A 23,101-nucleotide genomic window follows, 5' to 3' on the forward strand; every position below is an offset into this window, starting at 1 on the left:
AGGCAACTGTTGATCTGATTTTTATTACTGTAGATCAGTTTTGGCTGTTCTGGGTCTTCACATAGATTTGTTTATACCGATTTTTTTTTTTTTTTTCTCGCATCTGACTGCTTTTGCTTAGCAAAATGCTGTTGAGATTCAGCCATGTTTTATTGCATGTATCAATGTTTCTTTTTACTATGGAGTAATATTATATAAATATTCTCACATCTGTGTATTCATGTACCTTTTGATGTACTTTTGTTTTTTTTCCAGTTTTTGACCCATCTATAATGTTATGTGTACATTTGTAAGCAGGTCTTTGAGACACATTTCTGTATCTCTTGGGCAAATACATAGGTGTAGAATTGTTATAATACTAAATTGTTATCCAAATTGATTGTATCATTGTACATTCTCATTAGCAATGTAGGAGAATTTCAGGTGGTCTACATTTTTGCCAATACCTGGCATTTTTAATTTTTTATGTTTTAGCCATTCAGTGAATATGTAGTGTACCTCATTGTGGTAGTAATCGTATATTTCCCTAAGGACTAATGATTTTGGACATCTTTCATGTGCTTGTTGGCCAGTTTGAGGATGATTTTTTTAACATTGCTTCTCATACATTATCCAGTTTTAACATTCCTACATGATAGCAATCACAATAGCTGCATTCTTCCAAGTCTTAAAATGGCAAAAATGTCAGAGATGTAGCTAAGGGTAAAACACTGCAGGACCAAGTGCTAATATGTTCACAAAACAAATTGAGATTGCACAATTTTTTTTGTTTGCTTGTTTAAACTAACACCTGATAAAAAGGTACATTGCTGAAAAATGGGAACTCGTTTCATCATGCCTCAAAGAAAATATTAAATTTATCTCTAACAATTAATTGCACACATACATGAGAAATCTTTGTGATGCATATTTTATTACACAGTGTACAAAAATAATTTCACATTTTAGATGGGTTGGAAGTTTGAAAAGAACATGGTGCAGTTGCAGGGGGGTGGGATGAACTGTGGCGAGGTAAGTAAATTGGACAGAAATTGGGCAGAAAGATACTTTTTTTTTTTTTTTTTTTTTTTTTTTTTTTTTACAGTTTTTCATCTGTCTGAAGACAGGGAAGAAGAGGAAAATGAATTGGAAAAACCCCACTATATCTGTTGGGTTTTTGTTGTTGCTGTTCAGTCTGGAAATGGGTGGTGTGTGGTGAGAGGTCATTAGGTCATCAGGGCAGAATTGTCTGCAGAGCTGGGAGCTATATCCTCACGGAAGTGGGGTAGATGTATTGGGGAGGGGTGTGCAGAGAGGAGCCGGGAATGATGTACCATTAGTGGCCAGGGCTTGTTATGGTAACACCATTGTGCAAACCAACTGTGCATTCACATATACAAAAGTCTTGTGTCTTAATTCATGCCAGAATACATGCATAATCAAATGTCTCAGTTAAGGCGGAGCTACAGAAACACTGGGCTGAAGTTCTGGGGTTTTCTTTGTCTTCGTGTGAGGCCTCTGGGCTGGGTCTGGGTGTCTGATCAAGAATGCCCTGAAATTTTCCCATGGGGCTTTGGAGAAAGGCTTTGGAGCTGGGCAGGGCTGAGGATGAACACAGAAGAAAGGAAACAAGAAATGGTCCACTACCTAAGGTTTAAAATCCTCAATTTTTGGAGGGAAGAAGTGACACAAGATTTTATCGGTGCCACTTCACCAGCAAGAAACCTCTAAGGCCAGCAGTGCCTCTGCCCAGGCTTTGCTTGCACTCACTGGGCTCGCTCTGCCTGCTCGGCCCAGCAGGCTGCTCTCGGCTGATCCCCAGTCCAGATCCCACGACCACTGCCACTCTGTGCTCAGCCCATGGCGGGACCGGGTATACCGCATGTGGCTTCCACAGCTGGACTCCAGTATTCAGACGAGGGGAACGTGGTGGAACCCAGAAACTCGGAGACGGCAGCAACCGTGGAGCCCCAAGGGGGTGTCATAGCTTCTGCCTGGGGAGTCCCGAGGTCTGAGCCACCAGGGAATGCCACAGCCCTCTCTTGTTCCTGCCACTCACAGCTCCGTGAATGGGGGTGTGTTAGAGCTTGTTTGTTCTTGCCACCCACGGCTTTGTGAATGGGGGTATATTATGGTTCTGGTTTGGGGGGTCCTGAGGTTTGGGCCCCCAGAGGGGTCGCAGCTCATCACTTCCATAGTCCAGCAAATGGGAGTGTGTAACAGCTCGTTTCATGCCCACTGCCTGCAGCTCCAGGAGCTGGCCAGGTGCGTGTTACAGCCGTTTGGCGAGTTCCCACTGTTTGGCGAGTTCTGGGCTTTTCTCCTGTGACCAAGAATAATGAGGTACGTGGACACCAGAGAGTGAGGAAGGTGGACAGGAATTTTATTGAGCAACAGAAAAGCTCTTGACAATGAGAGGGGACATGAAGTGGATAGCCCTCTGTGTGAGAGGGGCCCCAAAAGCTGGTAGCCATCTTTGTAGTTGAGTCCAGGGTTCTTTTAGGTTTGGAATGAGGAGATGTGGGCTGGAGGTAGCCTTGGAAAAGGCAACATTCATTTGGTTTAAAAGCATTATTCAGAAAGAACCAATTGGGAAAGAGTAGGCAAAAAGAAAAGTTTTCACTCCAGCTGTGGACTCTATCTATATCTAGAACCGGCAGCTTGGTAGGCTTTAAACTGTCTTTGGTTTGAAGGTCGGGTTTCACCAGGGACCTGTCCCTACCTGCCTAGGAATTGGTCTACTGTGGTGCCTGCCTAGGAATTGGTCTACTGTGGTGCCTGCCTAGGAATTTGTCTACTGTCCCTGTCTGCCTGGGAATTTGTCTACTGTGGCGCCTGCCTAGGAATTTGTCTACTGTCCCTGTCTGCCTGGGAATTTGTCTACTGTGGCTATCAGAAACAGCTCTGCGCAGGCCTCCTGGGGCCAGTGGACACTCTCTCTACCGATTTTGGTAGCATCATGCAGATTCGCAGAACTGGCTTCTAGGCTTCTTCCCAAGTGAGGCAGGAATTGAAGTCACTTAGAACAGTGGAACTTACAGAACTGACAGTATTTCCATTCTTGCTGGGTGGCACCAGGAGAGCACCAGTGTACCTGAACATGTGGAACTGTAGCAGAGTAGCTGAAAGCAGCATATAAGATGACCCTGGTCAGCCCTGTGGTTTCTATGGTGTAAAGTGGGTATGGGTTTCAGGCCTTTGGGGTTACAGAGATCAGAGCCGCTCCCTCAGGTCATGGGGTCCTGTGCTAGGAGGTGTGGTCCTAGGGCTGTGTGAACATTGGTGGGGTTTGCCATTATTTTTGTCCGTCTTGGTGTTGGCTTAGGCAAACCTTAGGGTCTGCAGTTTTGTTTTTTTTTGTTGTTGTTGCTGTTGTTGTTGTTATTTTTGAGACAAAGGTCTCACTGTAACCCAGGCTGGAGTGCAGTGGTGCAGTCTGGCTCACTGCAACCTCTGCCTCCTGGGTTCAAGTGATTGTCATGCCTCAGCCTCCCACGTAGTTGGGACTACAGATGCACGCCACCAGGCCTGGCTAACTTTTATGACGGGGTTTTGCCATGTTGGCCAGGCTGGTCTTGAACTCCTGACCTCAGGTGATCTTCCTGCCTCGGCCTCCTAGGGTCTGCAGTTTTGTTGTTGTTGTTGTCGTTATTGTTGTCGTTATTGTTGTTGTTGTTTTGAGACAGAGCTTCGCTCTTGTTGCCCAGGCTGGAGTGCAGTGGCGTGATCTCAGCTCACGGCAGCCCTCGCCTCCCGGGTTCGAGCGATTCTCCTGCCCCAACCTCCTGAGTAGCTGGGACTACAGGCGCCTGCCACCACACCCGTCTCATTTTTGTATTTTTCCTGGAGATGGGGTTTTGCCATGTTGTCCAGGCGAGTCCTGAACTTCTGACCTCAGGTGATCCACCTGCCTCAGCCTCCCAAAGTGCTGGGATTACAGGCGTGAGCCACCGCACCTGGCCAGGTCTGCAGCTTTTGAATGAAAGTAAATGCTCTTCCAAGCATTTCTTGCATGAGCAGAAGAGTGGGTAGAATTCTCTCAGTTTGCTGTCTAAAGCAAGAGGGCTGACTAACCACTTTAGGGCCACGGCCTCCATCCCCACCGCCACCCTACTCCCTCTCTTTCTCCTCTCTCCTATTCTCCCCTCCCTTCCCCCTCCTTCTTTTCCTGAGTGCTGATGCTGTTCTGCCTTAAGCTTCTAAGCAGGGGCGTCTTTTATGGTTGGGGAGAGGGAGGTGTGGGAGGCAGGCAGGGGTTGTTGCTGGAGAGCTACTAGTAACCCAGGGCCTCTGTCTTTTCCTTATTGACCATTTTTATGTCTTCTTTTTAACATGTGAAGATTATTTCCCAGTTTCTTAGTTGGGTTATCTTCTTGCTGTTGAGTTGTAGGAATTCTTTATATTTTGGGTGTCTTTTATCCTGTATATGTAATTACAAATACTTTCTCCCAATGCGTGGCTTGTATTTGCATTTTCTTAACAGTTTCTTTGAAGTTGAAGTATTTTAATATTGATTGTTTAATTTACTTTTATGGTTAGTACTTTAACCTTTTTCTTTTTCTTTCTTTTTTTTTTTTTTGTGACGGAGTTTTACTCTTGTTGCCCAGGCTAGAGTGCAATGGCATGATCTCATTCACTGCAGCCTCCACCTCCCAGGTTCAAGCGATTCTCCTGCCTCAGCCTCCCGAGTAGCTGGGATTACAGGCATGCACCACCACGCCCAGCTAATTTTTGTATTTTTAGTAGAGACAGGGTTTCACCATGTTGGCCAGCCTGGTCTTGAACTTGTGACCTCAGGTGATCCGCCCACCTTGGCCTCCCAAAGTGCTGGGATTACAGGCGTGAGCCACCACGCCCGGCTACTTTAACCATTTTCTTGAAACGTAGTTTGTAAATTTTTTCTCCCTGTGTTTTGTTCTAGAAGTTTTGTCATTTTAGGTTTATGATCCATTTGGAATTCATTTCTGTGTGTGTTCTGAGGTGTCACTAAGTCAAGGTTCATTTATTGCTTGTGGATATCTAGTCCCAGCACCTATTTTTGAAAAAGCTGTCCTTTCATCATTGAATTATATTGGTACCTTTGTGGAAAATTAATTGACCATGTATGAATGGGTTCGTTTTTGAACTCAGTTCCTTTCTATCCTTATACTGTGCCATACTTTCTTGATTACTGTGGCTTTGAAATGTGCCTTGAACTGGGTAAATGTAAATTCTTCAACTTTGTTCTTGTTAGAAATTTGTTTTGGCTATTCTAGAATTTTTTGCATTTCCAAATACAATTCTGAGGCACTTTGAACAGTTGGACAAAGAGCCTTCTGGAATTTTTGAGTGGGATTGTGTTGGATATATAGATTCATTCTGACTGTTTGGACATCTTTACAGTGTTTTAGCCTTTCAATCCAAGAACACATATATTTCTCCATTTATTTAGATTTTATTTTTTAACAGTTTAAAGGTCTTTGCCTATCTTTTGTTAGAGTTTACTTTTTTGATGCTATTGTAAATGGTATTTTTTATTTTTATTTTTATTTTTTTTGAGACACAGTCTCACTTTCACTGCAACCTCCGCCTCCCAGGTTCAAGCGATTCTCCTGCCTCAGCCTCCCTAGTAGCTGGGACTACAGGTGCGTGCCACCACACCCGGCTAATTTTTTGTATTTTTAGTAGAGATGGCGTTTCACTGTGTTATAGCCAGGATAGTCTTGATTTCTGGACAGCATGATGCACTGGCCTCGGCCTCCCAAACTGCTGGGATTACAGTTGTGAACCACTGCGCCCTGCCAGCAGTTTTTAGTTTTTATTCCAATTGTTTTTTGCTGGTATATAGAATGTGGTTGATTTTTCTGTATGAAGCTTGTATCTGCGACTTTGCGAAATTCACTTATTCTAATAACTTTATTTACCACCTTTATTCATTTTAAAAATTGTACTTTTTGGGGTCTTCTCTAAAATGTTTAATAGAAGTGGTAATGACAGATATCTTTGTCTTGTTCCCGATTTTATATGGAAAGCAGTCTTACTACTAAGTATGATTTTAGTTGTCGCACTTCTTATTTTGTTAAAAATGTTGTGTTATTGTTTATTTATACTTCTAGATATACTACAGCTTAACCATTCTACAGTTAAACTATTTGTTTATATATCTTTTTATATATTTATGGTCCACTGTGATTCTTTTCTGTGAAATTGACATTTGTTTCTCTTGCCTATTTTTTCTTTTGGGCTATTTATCTTTTTCTTTATGATTTGAGGTAGTTCTTTATGGTTTAGATACTACTTTTGTTTTTCTATTTACAGTAGTCCACCTTTACTCTCATGGAATGTGTTCCAAGACCCCCAGTGGATGCCTGAAACTGTGGCTAGTATTGAACCACATATAGAGTATATTTTGAAAGAGACTACATTCACATAACATACTGTATATGTTTTCAAAATATTTGAAATGGTATACCATATATAGTATGGTTCAATACTATATAGAATATAGTATATATAGTTTTTTCTTATCTATACATACCTGTGATAAAGTTTAATTTATAAATTAGGCACTATATAACTATATAGTACATATAGTTTTTTTTCCTATATATACCTACCTGTGATAAAGTTGAATTTATAAATTAGGTAATTTATAAATTAGTAGAGACTAACAACAATAACTAGTAATGAAATAGAACAACTATGATAATATAATGTTGTGTGAATGTAGTCTTTTTCAAAATACCCGATAACTGAGATGGCTGCTGACTACTAAGTGGGTAGTATACACAGTGTGGATATGTTGGACAAAGGGAAGATTCATGGTGTGGGTGGCATGGAGTGAGATTTCATTATGCACAGCACTCATTCAGAATAGTGCCCAATTTAAAACATCGTTTCTGGAACTTTTCATATTTTTGGACTACATTTGACCATTGGTAACTGAACTTCAAAAAGTGAAACGAGATAAGGGGAAACTACTGTATATGTTTTGCAAATATTTTCTGTTTTCATGATGTCTTTTTATTCTCTTTATGTTCTTTCATGAATAGACATTTTTATTTTTAATTTAGTTTCATATATAATTAGCTTCCTTTAATATTTGAACTTCCGTGTCCTGTTTCACAAAGATAGTCTCATTTATTGCCCTCTAAATGTTTTCTTAATTTGTCTGCATTCAGGGTTTAAGTTTCATTCCACTTGGGTTTGATTTTTGCATGTTGTTTGAGTAGATGTCAGAATTTATTTTTCCCCTCTGGAGAACCTGCGACCTTATTGAACAGTTTCTCCTTCCCATTAATACTCTACCTGACAACAGTATGTATACTTTTTAAATTCTTCAATTGGGACATTTTAAAGAAAAACAGGTGTCAGGAACTCTCGCCCTTGAATTAAAAAATATATTTTTGAGACAGAGTCTTGCTCTGTTGCCCAGGCTGGAGTGCAGTGGCATAATCATAGCTTGCTTCAGCCTCAAACTCTGGGGCCCACACTATCCTCCCTCCTCAGCCTCCCAAGTAGCTGGGACTACAGGTGTGTACCATCCACCCAGCTATTTTTTAGTTGGTTTTTTTTTTTTTTTTTGTAGAGATGGGGTCTCGCTCTGTTTCCCAGGCTGGTCTTGAATTCCTGGTGTTAAGCAAGCCTTTCACTTTGGCCTTCCGAAGCATTGGCATTACAGGCATGAGCCACTGTGCCCAGCCAAATTAAAATATTTTTATTATGGTTTTACTGAAACTTGTTTAAATATAAACTAGGCATACATTTATTATGTTCTGTGGGGTAGCTCTTATGTAATAAGATGAAAAACCAACTAGTAACTTAAAGGTAACCAAAACTACAAAACTGGAGAAATTCAGAATAAGAAGGTTAGCTTAATTTGACAAATGGCAGTGTTTTGCAGAAGCTAATTTGGCATTTGTGGCTTCAACTAAGGAAATCGGTATATGTATTTCAGGATATTGTAATATGTTAAGCTTTTGGGAGTAAATTTTATTTCTGTTGTCAACCATACTACATTTCTGACTTGATACCTAATTAATAACCATTATTGCAGAGTGAGTGGTATTTTTGGTCTTTTTATTGTAAAACCGTAACAGATATGCTCCCAAGTGTTTTTTTTTTTTAATTTTTGTTTTCTTAAGCTATAGCTCAGTAAATACCAATATTTCCGTGTTGAACTGAACAGGTTGTGTGATTTAGTGTAGAGTAGGATACACTTGCTGTGAATAAGGGGTAACAGTTATAGCTTACCTTTAAGTTAGTGCCAAATAAATATTTATCAGAACTTGTGAGTACTTTGCCTTGTGTACATATTTGAGTGCCTGGGCAATCAAGAGAGGGACATACTATGCAGCGTGGTAACTGCTTTTGTAGACATTGTGAAATAGTATTCTTATACTGAAGTAATAATTGTATTCTGAGTATTGCTTTATTGCTAGTATGTGTTTCTGCTTATCTGTAGGAATTTTCCAAGGTTTGTCTTTGATTTTCTGATTTCTTTGCAAGCTTTATCTTTGAGAGAGTATATATTTTCCGAGTCATATATGTTCATTACTATCAAGTATGTGTATTGAAAATAAGTGTAATGTTACATCTTCACATAAATTCTAGTTTGAGGCTTTCAATTGCATGTGTACATTTCTGCTTAGACAGTCATCACTCAGTATCATGACCGTTCATTTATGTATTCTTTGTTTTAAGCAGATTGAGAAATAGATAACATACAAAAAGCTTTTAAATTGGTAGTGGCTAGAGTCAGAGGTGCACAGACAAGTTAAATAAAGTATTTGTAGGTAGAACTAAGAGGATCTAGGAAGACTAGGAAAGATCTTATAAAGGAGGTAAGAGCTGAAATAAACTGTTGAAGATTTGTAGGCAGGTCGAAGTGTTATTCCAAGTAAAGAGAAGTCTATGAGCAAGGACAAATCTTAAATGATTTAGTGCCTTCTGTTATCTACACATGGTTTTATTTGGCTGAGTGTGATATAATAATAAATATTCGGTCTTTTTCCCTTGTTCCTGGCATGGAGCCCCTAAAGCCTTTGGAATTTACTCTCTAGTCTGTGCTAATCAGATAAATGGCGTGGGTCTGGGTGTTCGGGGAGGAGAGGCTGTGTAGCTTCTGCTTCAGGGTGGGTACTCTTTACCACTGTAGTTAGAGGGCAAGAACTTTCAACCCCACTCCAGTATCCGGGGAGGGAAGAGGGGCTGCAGATTGAGCTCATTCACCAATAGCCAATGATTTAATCAATTATACCTTAATGAAATCTCCAGTGCCATATGTGTGTGTGTGTGTGTGTGTATGTGTGTGTGTGTGTGTGTGTGTGTGTATTTTTTTTTTTTTTTCCTTGAGACGGAGTCTCACTCTGTTGTCCAGGCTGGAGTGTAGGAGTGAAGTGGCACGATCTCGGCTCACTGCAGCCTCCGTCTCCCTGGTTCAAGCAGTTCTTCTGTCAGCCTCCTGAGTAGGCTGGACTACACACCAAGCCACCACGCCCGGCTAATTTTTGTATTTTTAGTAGAGATGGGGTTTCACCATATTGGTCAGGCTGGTCTTGATCTCCTGACCTCAGGTGATCTACCCGCATAAAGCTCCCAAAGTGCTGGGATTACAGGCATGAGCCATTGTGCCCGGCCCCTTATATCCTTTTAATAAGTGTTCAGTAAATAGTAGTTCTGTGGTAATGCTCAGCATATATGGTTAACTTTTTCCCCTAATTCTTTTTTTTTTTGAAATAGAGTCTCGCTCTGTCACCCAGGCTGGAGTGCCGTGGCGTGATCGCGGCTCACTGCAAGCTCCACCTCCAAGGTTCACACCATTCTCCTACCTCAGCCTCCCCAGTAGCTGGGACTACAGGCGCCCACCACCATGTCCGGCTAATTTTTTGTATTTTTAGTTGAGATAGGGTTTCACCGTGTTAGCCAGGATGGTCTCAATCTCCTGACCTTGTGATCCGCCCGCCTCTGCCTCTGCCTTCCAAAGTGCTTGGATTACAGGCGTGAGCCACCATGCCTGGCCCTTTTTTTTTCTTTTAAAACAATAGAATTATATTATTAATACACTGTTAGTATACAAAAATTGTTTTCAAGGAATTTGTATCAGGGTCCAGTGAGGACAAAGAAAGGACAAAAAGTAGAACAAAGGAGATTTGATATAAAGAAGTATTGACTAGGAACAGATGATTGGCTGCTAAAGGGTAAAGAGAACTCTAAAGTAAGAAATAAATTTGGGAGAGGCCCTCCAGAAGCCCCAAGACTCTGAGAGATTCGGTTCTTGTTGGAGAGGTTGTGAATGGAGCCCACTGGATGGCAGAGCAGTTTGCAGAAGTGCTGTAGCTTGGGACATCCCTGCCAGTAGCTCTTTTGAAGTGGTGTAGAGTATGTACTTTATTGTATCTAGGTGAATGGAGTTTCCAAGAGACCACAGGACATACTAAATAAGTAATTAGCATGACCAAAAACTGTATTTGCCTTAAGGAATTGTGACAAATACAACTGCTAGGAATTATATAGTATTCCAGTTTCAGAGTTCTACTTAAAGCATGTTTATTTTGTTTTATTAGTATAAGGGAGTTTATTTTTGGATTATAAGCTAATTAGGCAAACAAGTACAGAACCTAGAGATGCATAAAGATTTAATTGGACAAGAGAGCTATAATAGGACTCTGATTATTAGCATCAACAACAAGTTAAATACATATTTTATTTAAACTGCAGACGTAGTGATTCAAGGATATGATTTGATTCATAAAAGTTTTGTTTACCTATTTGTTTTCCAGAATATAGGCACTCTAATTTAAAAACAGACTGTTCCAAAAGATTTTGCAAGTTGGGTTTTTGGAACTGAAAATACATGTTCCCATAGAAACCATGTTTCCTGGTGCTGTGTTCTTATTTAGAAATGTATTTAACTCGGTATGAACTTAGCTTATGGTGCTGAGTAACAATATTTTTTGGGAGAAATACATTTAGAGTTTCTACTCATGATGCATTTCTTTTATCTACTAATTAATAGGGATGGGGAATACTCTTTTACATTTTAATTAAAAAATTTTTTTTTTGAGACAGAGATTTGCTCTTGTTGCGCAGGTTGGAGTACAGTGGCGCAGTCTCAGCTCACTGCAACATCCGTCTTCTGGGTTCAAGCTATTCTCCTGCCTCAGCCTCCCGATTACAGGGATTACAGGCATGTGCCACCACGCCTGGCTAATTTTGTATTTTTGGTAGAGATGGGGTTTCACCATGTTGGTCAGGATGGTCTCGAACTCCTGACCTAAGGTGATCTGCTTGCCTCGGCCTCGCAAAGTGTTGGGATTACAGGCGTGAGCCACTGCACCCTTTTGTTTTTTGAGGTGGAGTCTCTGTCGCCCAGGCTGGAGTGCAGTGGCGCGATCTCGACTCACTGCAACCTCCACCTCCCGGGTTCAAGCGATTCTCCTGCCTCAGCCTCCAGAGTAGCTGGGACTATAGGCGCCTGCCACCATGCCTGGCTAATTTTTGTATTTTTAGTAGAGACAGGGTTTCACCATATTGGCCAGGCTGGTTTCGAACTCCTGACCTTGTGATCCACCCATCTTGGCCTCCCAAAGTGCTGGGATTACAAGCGTGAGCCACTGCGCCTGGCTCAGATGGGGAATACTCTTAAGGGTCATAAACATGATGCAGATACGGTTGAAAGGTTGGGTGACAGGTAGGGAAAAGGACTCTGTGGCAAGGGAGGATGGAAACCATCATTTACCTAGGACTAACTATATCCATTGTTCTTTGCTAGCTGTTTCTCATAAAGTATCTCATTTCTTTTTTCTGGATTACATGAATGCTTAATGTTGTTTTAGCTCTGGAATTCTATAAAAAGTAGGAAGAGACTTAAAATTTAGAATTCTTGGCATTTTTAAGCTTTAATGGAAAGGGTATACCTTCAGATTTATGTGCCCATAGAGATATATGAATAATTTATTTTAATACTAAAGTGCTGTTAATCCAAAAAGATTGAGAAAAGCTTCAATCTGTGATGGTAAGGATATGCAGCATACCTGAACCATTTGTTACCCCCCAAAAACTTCAAAACGAGGATTAGTTGGCTGGCGAATAATAAACAACTGTTCAAGAGAATGCGGTTTTGATCAGTAGGAGTTTTACTGCTTGTCACAAATAAGGAGAATACTTGTCATAAATAAGGAGAATACTTATTGTCGCCTCTAGGGAAAGTGACAGGGAGGATTTATGGGGTGATGGAGAGGGGAGAGGGTGTGACATCACATGTAGAGGAGGGGTCCCAGTGGTGCAGATGCAGTGAGTCCCTATGCCAGCAGGTAGGTCACGTGTTATGGTAATGAAGCTATAGTTCCCCCCCAGGGTGCTGACTTCAGCGTGATAATGAGGAAAGTTCACTTGGGTTCATCTGCATGTTGCCAGGGTCTGTCAGGAGCTGGCTCCAACTGACTAGGTGAGCTCATTCCTCACAGGGTTTGGGAAAAAACAGGTGGCAAGGTAGGAGGTTGTAAACAGGCTGGTTATTCAAGTTGATTAAATTCCTACAGTCGCCAGGGACCCTCTTTGTCTGCTTACACATTCATGGGACTGTTATATAGATTATTTGCAATAGGGAATTTCAGTAATATTATATTTTATACAAACCTTCAAATGAGATTGACAGGACCAGAACTAGGAAATTCTAGATGGAATGTAGGAGTGTAGAAAGTTTGCTTAGTAAGTGGGCCTGACTTACGTCGTTTAGAAGAATTCTTCAATTTAGAAGAATTAGAAAATTTGCTTATTACCTGGCCTGATACATGTATGCTTCTCGTTCCTGTATGAGAGGGAAAAAAAATGGCTTCTCTTTACCTTTCTAGGTTATTTGGCTGCACTAGAAATTAAATTGACAAGAGGCAGATTAACAGGAGAAAACCCATTTTAATTACATAGAACTTATGTAAAAGTTGTGGGAACTCACAGGAGTCCCACAAAATAAGAGACTTGAAGAAGGGTCACATGATTGAAGCTTATGTAGCATCCAGAGCTACAAAAAGTGATAGGGGTTTGGGGCTTCTGGGAGGGGTGGCAACACAAGTTATGAGAGGGTGAGGGAGGAAATGTATGGTGAATAAAGGGTGTCTTGTGTAGATAAAAAGTCGCTCAAGTAATAAAAGTTGTTGCAGCCCTCTTGCTGATACAGATACTTTTTCTAATGTAGATTTCCTTTAAACATGGATTTTTTTTCACAAAAGGACAGTTTTTCAAGGTTACTCTTGTGTCTGCAGTTTCTCAAAATATGCCAAAGAAGTATATTTTTGGGTGGCATATTCTAGTCGCCTACAGTCTTATTTGGGGGTGGTGTGTCCTGAGCCCCAGCATTCCCATCTCCAGTAATTAGTCAGTGCCTCTTTTCTGTGGATAAGCTTGTCTTGTGATATGACTCGTTCCAGCTCACATCTGCAGGCTCTGTTGTATTCATTTATTCAGTCAATGTTGATTGCTTACCATGTGCCAGGCATTATATGTATGTACCAGGAGTACAGTGATGAATGAATTATGCTGTCATTGATAACTTTGAAATGATTACCATTTGGTGCCTAGCAGTGCTTTAGTGCACGTGCTTCTGAAGTTTGAGTTCTTGTCTTTGGATTTACCTTGTGATTAACCATAGCGTACTATTATAATTTGTGGTGAGTCTCACAGAAGGCACCTACATGTGCAGAGACCTTTTCATTATGAAGGAGAATGGTGTTTTGTAGACCCTGAATGAAAGAGAGGGAAGAGGAATGCCAGGGGGAAAGCAAAGCAAGATAACGCTGGGGACAGAGGTAGGGACTCTAGCATGCAGAGGTCCTTTAAGCTGTGAGAAGGACTATACTATAGGAAAATTCCTCAGACAAGTCATAGAATATTACATTTGAGGGAAATGAAAGATCCGGCTTACAGATTAACAAGAAAAACATGACTCAGGAGATTTTTTTCTTCTTCTTTGCTTTCTAGCTATTTAGAGACTGGTTTGGACTTACAAACATGAAGGATGTGTTATGTACTTGAAATTCTTGGACAGTGAGTATTAGAGGTTTCTTATGGTAAGAGAACATGAGCTAGAGCAGTGTAGTGTTATCAGGTAGATGCAGAGGTTTTTGCAGAATCAGATGTGTGTGTGATTACTCACTTTAAAGACAGTATAATGAATTAATCCTGTCATTGACAGGTAACTTTGAAATGCCTACATTTGGTGCTTAGCAGTGCATGTGATTCTGAAGTTTAAGAATGTCTTTGGAGTTTCTATCAGTTTTTTTTTTTTTTCCCTCTATTCTTAGAAAATTTGGAAAGTCTTTTTAGAGGTCATTCTAAGAGTTGCTCCCCCCGCCTTACACCTATCCCCAAGGATGGAAACCTTTGACTTTCTTTTCCTGAACCAAGTTTCATTTATATTTGGAAATTTAGCTCAAGGAGCCAAGGACTGACTTAATGAGTCACCCACCGCTTAACACAAACTTTTTTTTCTCCTTTGTTGTCAGTGGTGCTTTAGTTTTCTTTTACCATTTTATAAGTATTTTACATCAACATAATAGTGGATTTTTGCACTGAGTTTTCATTTTTTATTGAATCTTTAATCTCCAATATTAGATATCCTAGAGTTGAGAAAATATGGCAAGGACATGGAATTTGAAAGACCTAGTTTCAACCGTGTCTCTGCACTTACTAATGTCTTGAAGTCTCTGTTAGCTATAAAATGAGAGTAACTTTCTAGAGGGTGTGTGTGTATGTGTGTATTAAATGAGAGTATATATTGGAAACATTGGAAACAGTCTGGTATAGGGAAGTTTAAACCTTCACTCTGAAAGTTCGATTAATTGAGTGCTGAAATAAACTGACAGTAAACAGATTAGCAAGAGAAAGTGCATACAAATTTATTGACATGCAAGCATGGGTGGGAGCTACAAAAAAAAATGAGGCTCTAAAAAGGGCCAGATGATTGAAGCCTGAATCCCATCTTCATAAAGGGAGAAGTGGAGGATGCAGGCAATTTTAGAGGAAGAGTAAATGATTTCAAGGGGAGATGAGTGTGCCTGAAGAGCAGACAATGACCTGGAACAAAATTCTTCTGGGCTCTGGGAGAGATGGTGGCAATTTTTTGGGAAGGTGAGGGGCAGAACTGTACTGCAAACAAAAGTTGTCTTTGTTATATAGATAAAGTCTCTGAGGTAACAAATAGCCCTTAGAAGAATAGTCAAAAGAATAGGTGAAAAGTCTGTCTGGGTACGGTATGCCCAGGGGCATGGCAATTTTTAGTTTTCTCTCCTGCTATAGGAGTTAATCTTCTCTGGTTTATATAGATTACAGGGAATTATCCAAGACAATTTCGTTCCTTCAGGATGAACGTCCCTCAGTCAGATAAGGGAACTTCAGAGGAAACCTCTCCCTGTGCTTCGGAAGGGAAAACAGGGAGACAGGAGAATGTTAGAGACCTTGCTTCTGAGTCCTTTCAATTGCTTTTGTTCAGAGCACTCAGCAAGCCAGAATGCCATACTTTGGGGCATTGTTTTCATAACCTCAACATTGATATACAGCAAGAGTATAATAAATTCATATTTTCTTTCCTTGTCTTGGGCCAGTGATCCCTTTTTTTGCATCCTCAAAAAGTTATACTGATGTTAAATATGCCCTCTTTACTGAAACAGATTTTAAAAAGACCCAACATTAAGTGAGGTCACCTGAGACTGGAAAGAATTTCTATGAAACTCTCAGATTTTTAATTTATATTGAAATTACCAATATTTCCTTATACCTGAAGTGCACAGTACTATATTTTGCACATAGTAGACACTTAAGGATGTTATTGTGCAGTAAAAATAACAGGAAGGAATCTGAAGACTTGTAGGTAATCTCGACTTCTTCGCTTATTAATTTTTGTGGTATTTGCAAGTAACTGAATCTCTTTGGACATTGCATCTTGCCCCTTTGGTTTAGCAGTGGGAAGAGGTTGAACCCACCTCCCTATACTTAACTAGAGAAAAAAAAATCCATACAAGGAGCATCTCAGAGCCCAGAAAAGGAGCTCTAGATATGGAAGTGGATTGGATGGGAACCACCTTGGATTTGGAATTGCTGGTCATGGAGAGGACCATATTTAGGACATTTCCAGTTGAGTATCAGGGCGTATCACAGATCAGAAGTTTCATAAATGGGAAGGTACAAACCTTGAAAAACAGACTAGGGTCTTAATCACAACAGAAATGGCAACAGAACCCCCACATAATTGCAAGAAATGAAGGTGCAAGGTTTCAAATACAGGAAAAACACAACTGGAAGATGCCAGTAACAAAGGGAAAAAAAACTTTACAAATGAGGTGGCTTCTCTAACTTAAACTTAGATTTTTTCTCATTGCTCACCTCTTCCCATTTCTCTATACCTAGGTTTAGCTAAGAAAATTCTTTCACCTTTTTTTTTCTTTTCCACCTGGCCTTCTCCCCGATCACCAGTTCTTTTCATTGTTTCATTTTCAGTCAAGATTTATGAAAACATGAACCGTGCTAGAGATACACCTGATTTTTTTCTGGGATATTTGAATTGATAGTAAAAGATAAAACAGCAAAATAACAGTTTCAAAGACCTTGCTCTTCTCCATAATATACTCAGTGTTCGTATTGCACTTTATCGAACCACCATAACAAACCACCTCAAAACCCAGTGGCATACCAAAATATTGTCACTCACACTCACAGATTTGCTGGTTGGCTGGGCTTTTTTCACATGTGACTTTTTTCACATGTGCCTCATTCTTGGGCAAGTGGGCTACCAAGTCATGTTCTTAAGTAGGTGGCAGAAGTTCAACTGGGCAAACCCAGCGATGCAGATATGTTTCATGTCTGCTTGCATGCTGGCTGCTAACATGCCATTGGTCAAATCCCATCATCCATGACAAAAGGAAATACATCGTGTGTGAGCAAGTAAAAGTGGCAAAGAGTATGGATACAGGGATGGGAGAATTGGGAGGCTAGCATAGGCAGTGTAATCTTTTCTGGGATTTATATTCATGTTTGTATTTTACCTTGTGGTTATTAATTTGTGTATATACTATTTTGTATTCTGCTTTAGCTTAATATGATTTTGTAAGGAAAACTTCTGTATAGATTATATATTTTTCACTTAAAAATAAATAGTTGTATGTTTAACTGAGACTCTGCTTCTAAGTTGATCTGCATCAAAATCATTTGAAGTGCTTATTAAAATGCAGATCCCTAGACCTTAACTCAGACCCTCTGGAATCAATCTCTGGGGATGAGGCCTGGACATCTTCATTATTAACAAACTCATGGAGTCATCCTTCTGTACATTAAAGTTTGAGAACTACTTTCTTAATGGAAGGACATGGCATTTGTATTAGTCTGTTCTCACGCTGCTATAAGGACATACCTGAGACTGGGTGATATGGTTAGGCTTTGTGTCCCCAACCAAATCTCATCTTGAATTATAATTCCCATAATCCCCTGTGTTGTGGGAGGGACCAGGTGGAAATAATTGAATCATGGGGGCAGTTTCCCCCATCCTGTTCTCATGATAGTGAATAAGTGTCACAAGATCTGATGATTTTATAAAGAGCATTTCCCCTGAAGATGCTCTCTTGCCTACCACCATGTAAGATGTGCCTTTGCCCCTCCTTACCTTCAGCCATGATTGTGAGACCTTTCCAGCCATGTGGAACCGTGATTCTGTTAAACCTCTTTCCTTTATAAATTACCCAGTGTATTAGTCTGTTCTCATGCTGCTAATAAAGACATACCTGAGACTGGGTAATTTATAAAGAAAAAGATGTTTAATGGACTCACAGTTCCACGTTGTCGAAGGCCTGACAATCATGGCAGAAGGGAAAGGAGAAGCAATGGTGCATCTTACATGGTAGCCGGCAAGAGAGCATGTGCAGGGGAACTTTCCTTTACAAAACCATCAGATCTCGTAACACTTATTCACTATCACAAGAACAACATGGGAAAAACCCACTCCCATGATTCAATTACCTTCTACCAGGTCCCTCCCATGACACATGAGGATTATGGGAGCTACAACTCAATGTAAAATTTGGGTGGGGACACAGCCATTTTTTAATTTTTATAATTAATGGCCATCAATACTTGTACAAATGACTGATTTCCTTGGGTACTCAGTAATTTTTCTCTGAGCCATGATTGAATAATTTTCAGTTGAGGAAAATAATACTTTATATATGAAATCAGATTTGGAGTGCTGGTAGCAGTGAGATTACAGACTTATAAAAATTATAAAGGATTTTATATTAACTAAATGAAGACATTGAATTGAATAAAGATGATTTCTGTAAAACTTTTATGCCTTTAATTCATAATGTTGGGTATTGCATGGCTTAGTCATGATTCCATTGCTATTTATTGGTAATTTTCTAAATGAAAGTAGTATAAACCAAAAAGTATCAATCAATTTAGAAAGTTTATTTTGCCAGGGTTAAGTACGTGCCCATGACACAACCTCAGGATGTCCTGACAACATGTGTCCAAGGTGGTTGGGGTACGGCTTGCTTTTATACATTTTAAGGAGACATAATATATCAGTCAATTCGTGTAAGATTCACATTGGTTCAATCTGGAAGGGAGGGACAACTCAAGATCTGGTCACAGGGTGGCTTCCAGGTCATCGGTAGATTTGAACATATTCTGATTGGCAATTGGTTGAGTTATTATCAATAGAAAGGAATGTCTGGGTTAAGATAAGGGGTTGTGGAGACCTAGGTTTTATCATGTAAATGAAGCCTCCAAGTTGCAGGCTTTAGAGAGAGTAGACTGATAATGTTTCTTACCAGACTTAAGGTCTGTGTGTATGTTAATGCTGGAGAGGTATACTGAGGCATGTCTACCCCCCACTTCCAGTCATGGCCTGAACCAGTCTTTCAGGTTAAATTTTAGAGTGCCTTGAAGCTTCAAATTTTATTTTTGGTTTATGGTATAAAAACTGATAGGTTTAAAGATAATTTTGTTTTTCTCAATTCGGCTCTGTAAATTTGGCAGTTCTTTTATTCATCCATTTTGATACTTCCTGGCATTTTATATGACTTTGTTTGTGTACTTTATTATGTATTTTATTGTTAGATAGCTTGGTTATCCCAGCTCTGTAAAAAATTTTTATGGAAGTGAAATTCTTTGATGGCATGGCAGACACTGCCAATGCCTATCCAATGAACATTCTTTTCTTTTTGATAGCAGAACCCTGATTTCATTTTCACAGCAGCCTTTGCCCACCCAAAAAATTCGTTTCCCAATCTCCTTTGCAGCTATGAGTGGCCATGCAACTGTGTTGTGCTTTGTGAGGCTTTTATAAGTGGAAGTTTGTAGGTGGGGCTTGTTAAAGAAGTCTCGTTCATTTGGGAGACACCTTTTGTCCTTTGCTCTTCTCTTTATCCTACCTAAAACTTGGACAGAATGATGGAGGAGGAGACCATGCAGTGACAGACATTCTGATGCACGTTCCACATAAAGACTTGATGTTGGGTGTCCTTACTAGGTCTGGACTGCCCATTGTGTCTTCTAAGTTAGAAAAGAAAGACACTCCAGAGTATTGAAGCTGCTGTTACGTTGGGAATCTGTTACATGTAGCTGAATATAGTTTCTATCTAATACATATGATTTCTGTAAAAGATATTTGGGCTGCAGTATCTTAAACCTTTCATGTAATTTGTTTAGGACTTTTTAGACTTCTGAAAATATATATTTTATACATAAATTGTCAGGAATGTTTTGAAATGCACATTTTACAATTTGATGTCAACAAAGCTGAATGCAGAACATTTTAAAACTTTTTATTTTGAAATTTCAAGTTTAAAGTTGCAAGACTTAGTACACAGAACTTCCATAACTTTTTTTCTCCCCAAACCATTTGATAGTAAGTTGCAGGCATCATGCCCCTTTACCACTTAAATTCTTCAGGATATATTTCCTAATAAAAAAGATACTCTCTTACTATACTGGAGTTATCAAATTCAAGAATTTAATATTAATGAAATGTCATTACTAAGCTGTGCATATTTATATTTCTCCAGTTGTCTCAACAATATCCTGCATAACATTTGGTATGGGATGCAGTCAGCTCCCCCTTTGGCTCATATGCTTCTTTAGTCTCCTTTAGGATGGAGACTTCACCTGTTTTTCATGGCATAGTCATTTTTGAAGATGATAGAATAATTATTTTTCACAGTGTCCTTCGGTTTGGGTTTGTGTGATGCTTTCTCAAGATTCGATTTAGGTTGTGCATTTTCGGCAGGGCTGTCTCACAGATAGAGAGTGTCAGGAGGCAAGCACTGCCATTTTATCCCATTATTGGTAATACTAACTTTGATCTCTTGGTTAAGGCGGTGACTGTCAGGGTTTGCACTGTTGTTACAGTAGGTAGCTAGTCAGACATGAGCAGGGCAGAAGGGGGCCTCCTCCCAGGAATTTCAGGCAACCATTAGGCAGTGGTCAGGCTGTTATTAACCGTCTCTCTGAAATAATAATTGGTCACAGCCGGTGCCAGGGAAAGGCAGTCTCCCAATAGATAGAAACACCTGAAACTGGTGATCAGCAGCTTCCTGATAAGATCCCAGGATTTGAGTGAATGGGCTCAAGCATATATGCACTAAGAGGCAAAACGGTGGAGTTTAACTGACATATGACCTTCGTTTAGGAACACCCAACTGGTAAGGGAAAAACACCTTAAGTGAGCACGTGCACAATTTCAGTAAACACACTGTGCGTGCAGTCCCTCCCCAGTGCTGGCAGGCCACATGCGCCTGTGGACAGCCACCCTATAGGAAGAATCGGGAGAAGAAATGCAAACCCTGGAAGCATGCCAGTGTATAAAACCCCAAGTCAAAGGTCAGCTGTTCACTTGATCTTTCAAGTTGCCTGCTTGGCCCCCTTCCAAGTGTACTTTACTTGCTTTCATTCCTGCTCTAAAGCTTTTTAATAAACTTTCACTCCTGCTCTAAAAACTTGCCTTGGTCTCTCTCTCTGCCTTATGCCCCTTGGTCAAATTCTTTCTTCTGAGGAAGCAAGAAGTGAGCTTGCTGTAGACATGTATGGGTTCGCCACTGTTAACACAATAAAGTTATTCTTTCTCCCTTTATAATTTGTGGAAGAGAATTTAAAATGATGTAAATATTCTGTTCCTGATCAAACTTTCATTCAGTAGTTTTAGCATCCATTGAAGATTCCTGACTGAATTATTACTGAGATAAATGTGAAACATCTTTTTTAAAAAGATTTCAATAGATCCTATTGACTAGTTTGCTTTTCCTATCATATCCATTGTGATTTTTTATTTCATGGTACTGTTCTATAGTGTTGGGAACTTCAAGAAATACAGAGATGTAAGGAGGAAGTTGGTTTTTATTTAAGGGCCATTAGGGGAGAGTTTGATAGTGAAATCCTATCTCTCTACCTCATTTCCCCTCCAGTACGTTGCAATCAATTATATAGGCCAATAGCATATAAAGAACTGAAGCAAATGGGGGCAAATGATCTATTCAATTTTGAATCTTTTATGACAGATTGGACAGTGAAATGATCCTCTTTTTAAAGTAGATCTGAAGATCTCCGTGATATAATTACCCACCAAGTTATGTCTTGCTGAAAGCATGTCTTTTCCAAAGGTGTTTCTCTCCTTGTGCTTAACCATCATGGATGAGGCTCCTTTTCTTGTTAGGTGGCATAAATGAGGGGATGAAGAAAAGGACAGAAACTGTTAATTCAGTAAGACTTATTGGGGAGTAATGTAGAGAAGTTACCTTTTCAAAACATGAGAATGAAATAAGGGTTCTCCACAGCATGATTCATTCTTTCTAAAAAAATGAAGTTGTTTGGCCTTTCTCAAGTTCTTTTTCCTTTTTTACTCTAGTTTACTTTATTCTGTTTTTTGTTTGTTTTGGAAAACCAAAGGTCATTTGTTTTCTTTTCCTAGTATATTTTCAGAGTTGAGAATATAATGATTTTGGGTTTTTCCTCCCTCTAGCACCAGCAGACGTTTTTGAATCAACTGAGAGAAATTACGGGGATTAATGACACCCAGATACTACAGCAAGCCTTGAAGGTATGGCCTCTGTTTTATGATATACAGTTTGTGGTGTACGCTCATCTCTAGTGTGTGTTATATTTGATAGTTGATTTTTTTTTTGGTTATACCATGTGGTAGTTTTAGAGATACAGGAATGGACTTTGTAAAGTAAAATCCTCAGTTAACACACTGCAGTTTTGAGCATGTTAGCTTTCAGCAGTCTGATGTCCATGATACCTTAGAGTGACAGATAATCTCTTTCTATATATGAAATGCTTTTTGTGCAAAATAGTGGTATGTGAATCCTAATTCTAATGGATGGTTTTACTTACGAGCTGTGATTTTAAAGTTTAAATGAGGGTTCAAGGTGGGGTGTATTAGAGGATGAGATGTAAGAGAAGGGAAAAGTAGAAAATTAATAGAAGGCTGAAAGCTTACATTTTTCATCTCCTGAGAAGCAGAGAGATAAATTTGCACCCATTCAGCTAATTACACCCTAAGTTAAACATTGGATTTCAAACTCTTCAGTATAGGCAACAACTAAAATGTATCATTTTGGTCGTATCTTAGTTGGACCTTCATTTTCACACTGACATTCAAATGAGTCATATCATATGGATACTCACATTGAAAAAGAGTGAATGAAAGGTATATAAGAACCAGAACTGTACAGTATTTTAAGCTTATTTGCATATTACTACTATAGGCTAAAAACAATATAGCGTTTTTGCCACTGCAGTCATATACATAGCTCCAATCCTTTGGAAGTTGATTTCAAGCCTAGAGTTCTTTATTTGTTTTTAGAAATAATCTATTAGATGATTATAATAAAAGTCATTATAACAATAAGTAGTACTGATTAAACATTTAGTACTAGCAGGCAGTATTTTAAGTACTTTATGTGGGCTAGCTCATCCTAATAATAAATAACTCTATGAGATAAGTATTAGTTTCATCCCCCTTATGAAAAGATGGGTAACAGAGAGGTTAAGGTAACTTGCCCAAGATCACACAGCCTGTATGTGGAGAAGCTTGGAATAGAAACCAAGGCAGCCTGATCCCAGGTGCCACACTTAATTTGTGCTTCTTTTACTAGAAGCT

At 39.6% G+C, this 23,101-nt stretch overlaps 1 protein-coding gene across 3 annotated transcripts in view; it reads left to right on the forward strand.

Annotated features, from left to right (window-relative positions):
• USP25 (ubiquitin specific peptidase 25) overlaps positions 1 to 23,101 on the forward strand; it is a 160,017-nt gene that overhangs the window by 11,041 nt on the left and 125,875 nt on the right. For 2 of the 3 annotated variants that reach the window (XM_030806028.1, XM_012501904.2), the window contains exon 2: positions 21,959 to 22,036. In XM_030806028.1, coding sequence (XP_030661888.1) covers positions 21,959 to 22,036 — 78 coding nt within the window. Of the gene's footprint in view, positions 1 to 21,956; positions 22,037 to 23,101 lie in introns of those variants that run through there. The other variant, XM_030806029.1, reaches the window with a different exon arrangement.

The sequence above is a fragment of the Nomascus leucogenys genome, chromosome 25, assembly GCF_006542625.1.
Source record: "Nomascus leucogenys isolate Asia chromosome 25, Asia_NLE_v1, whole genome shotgun sequence".
NCBI classification, from domain to species: Eukaryota; Metazoa; Chordata; class Mammalia; order Primates; family Hylobatidae; genus Nomascus; species Nomascus leucogenys.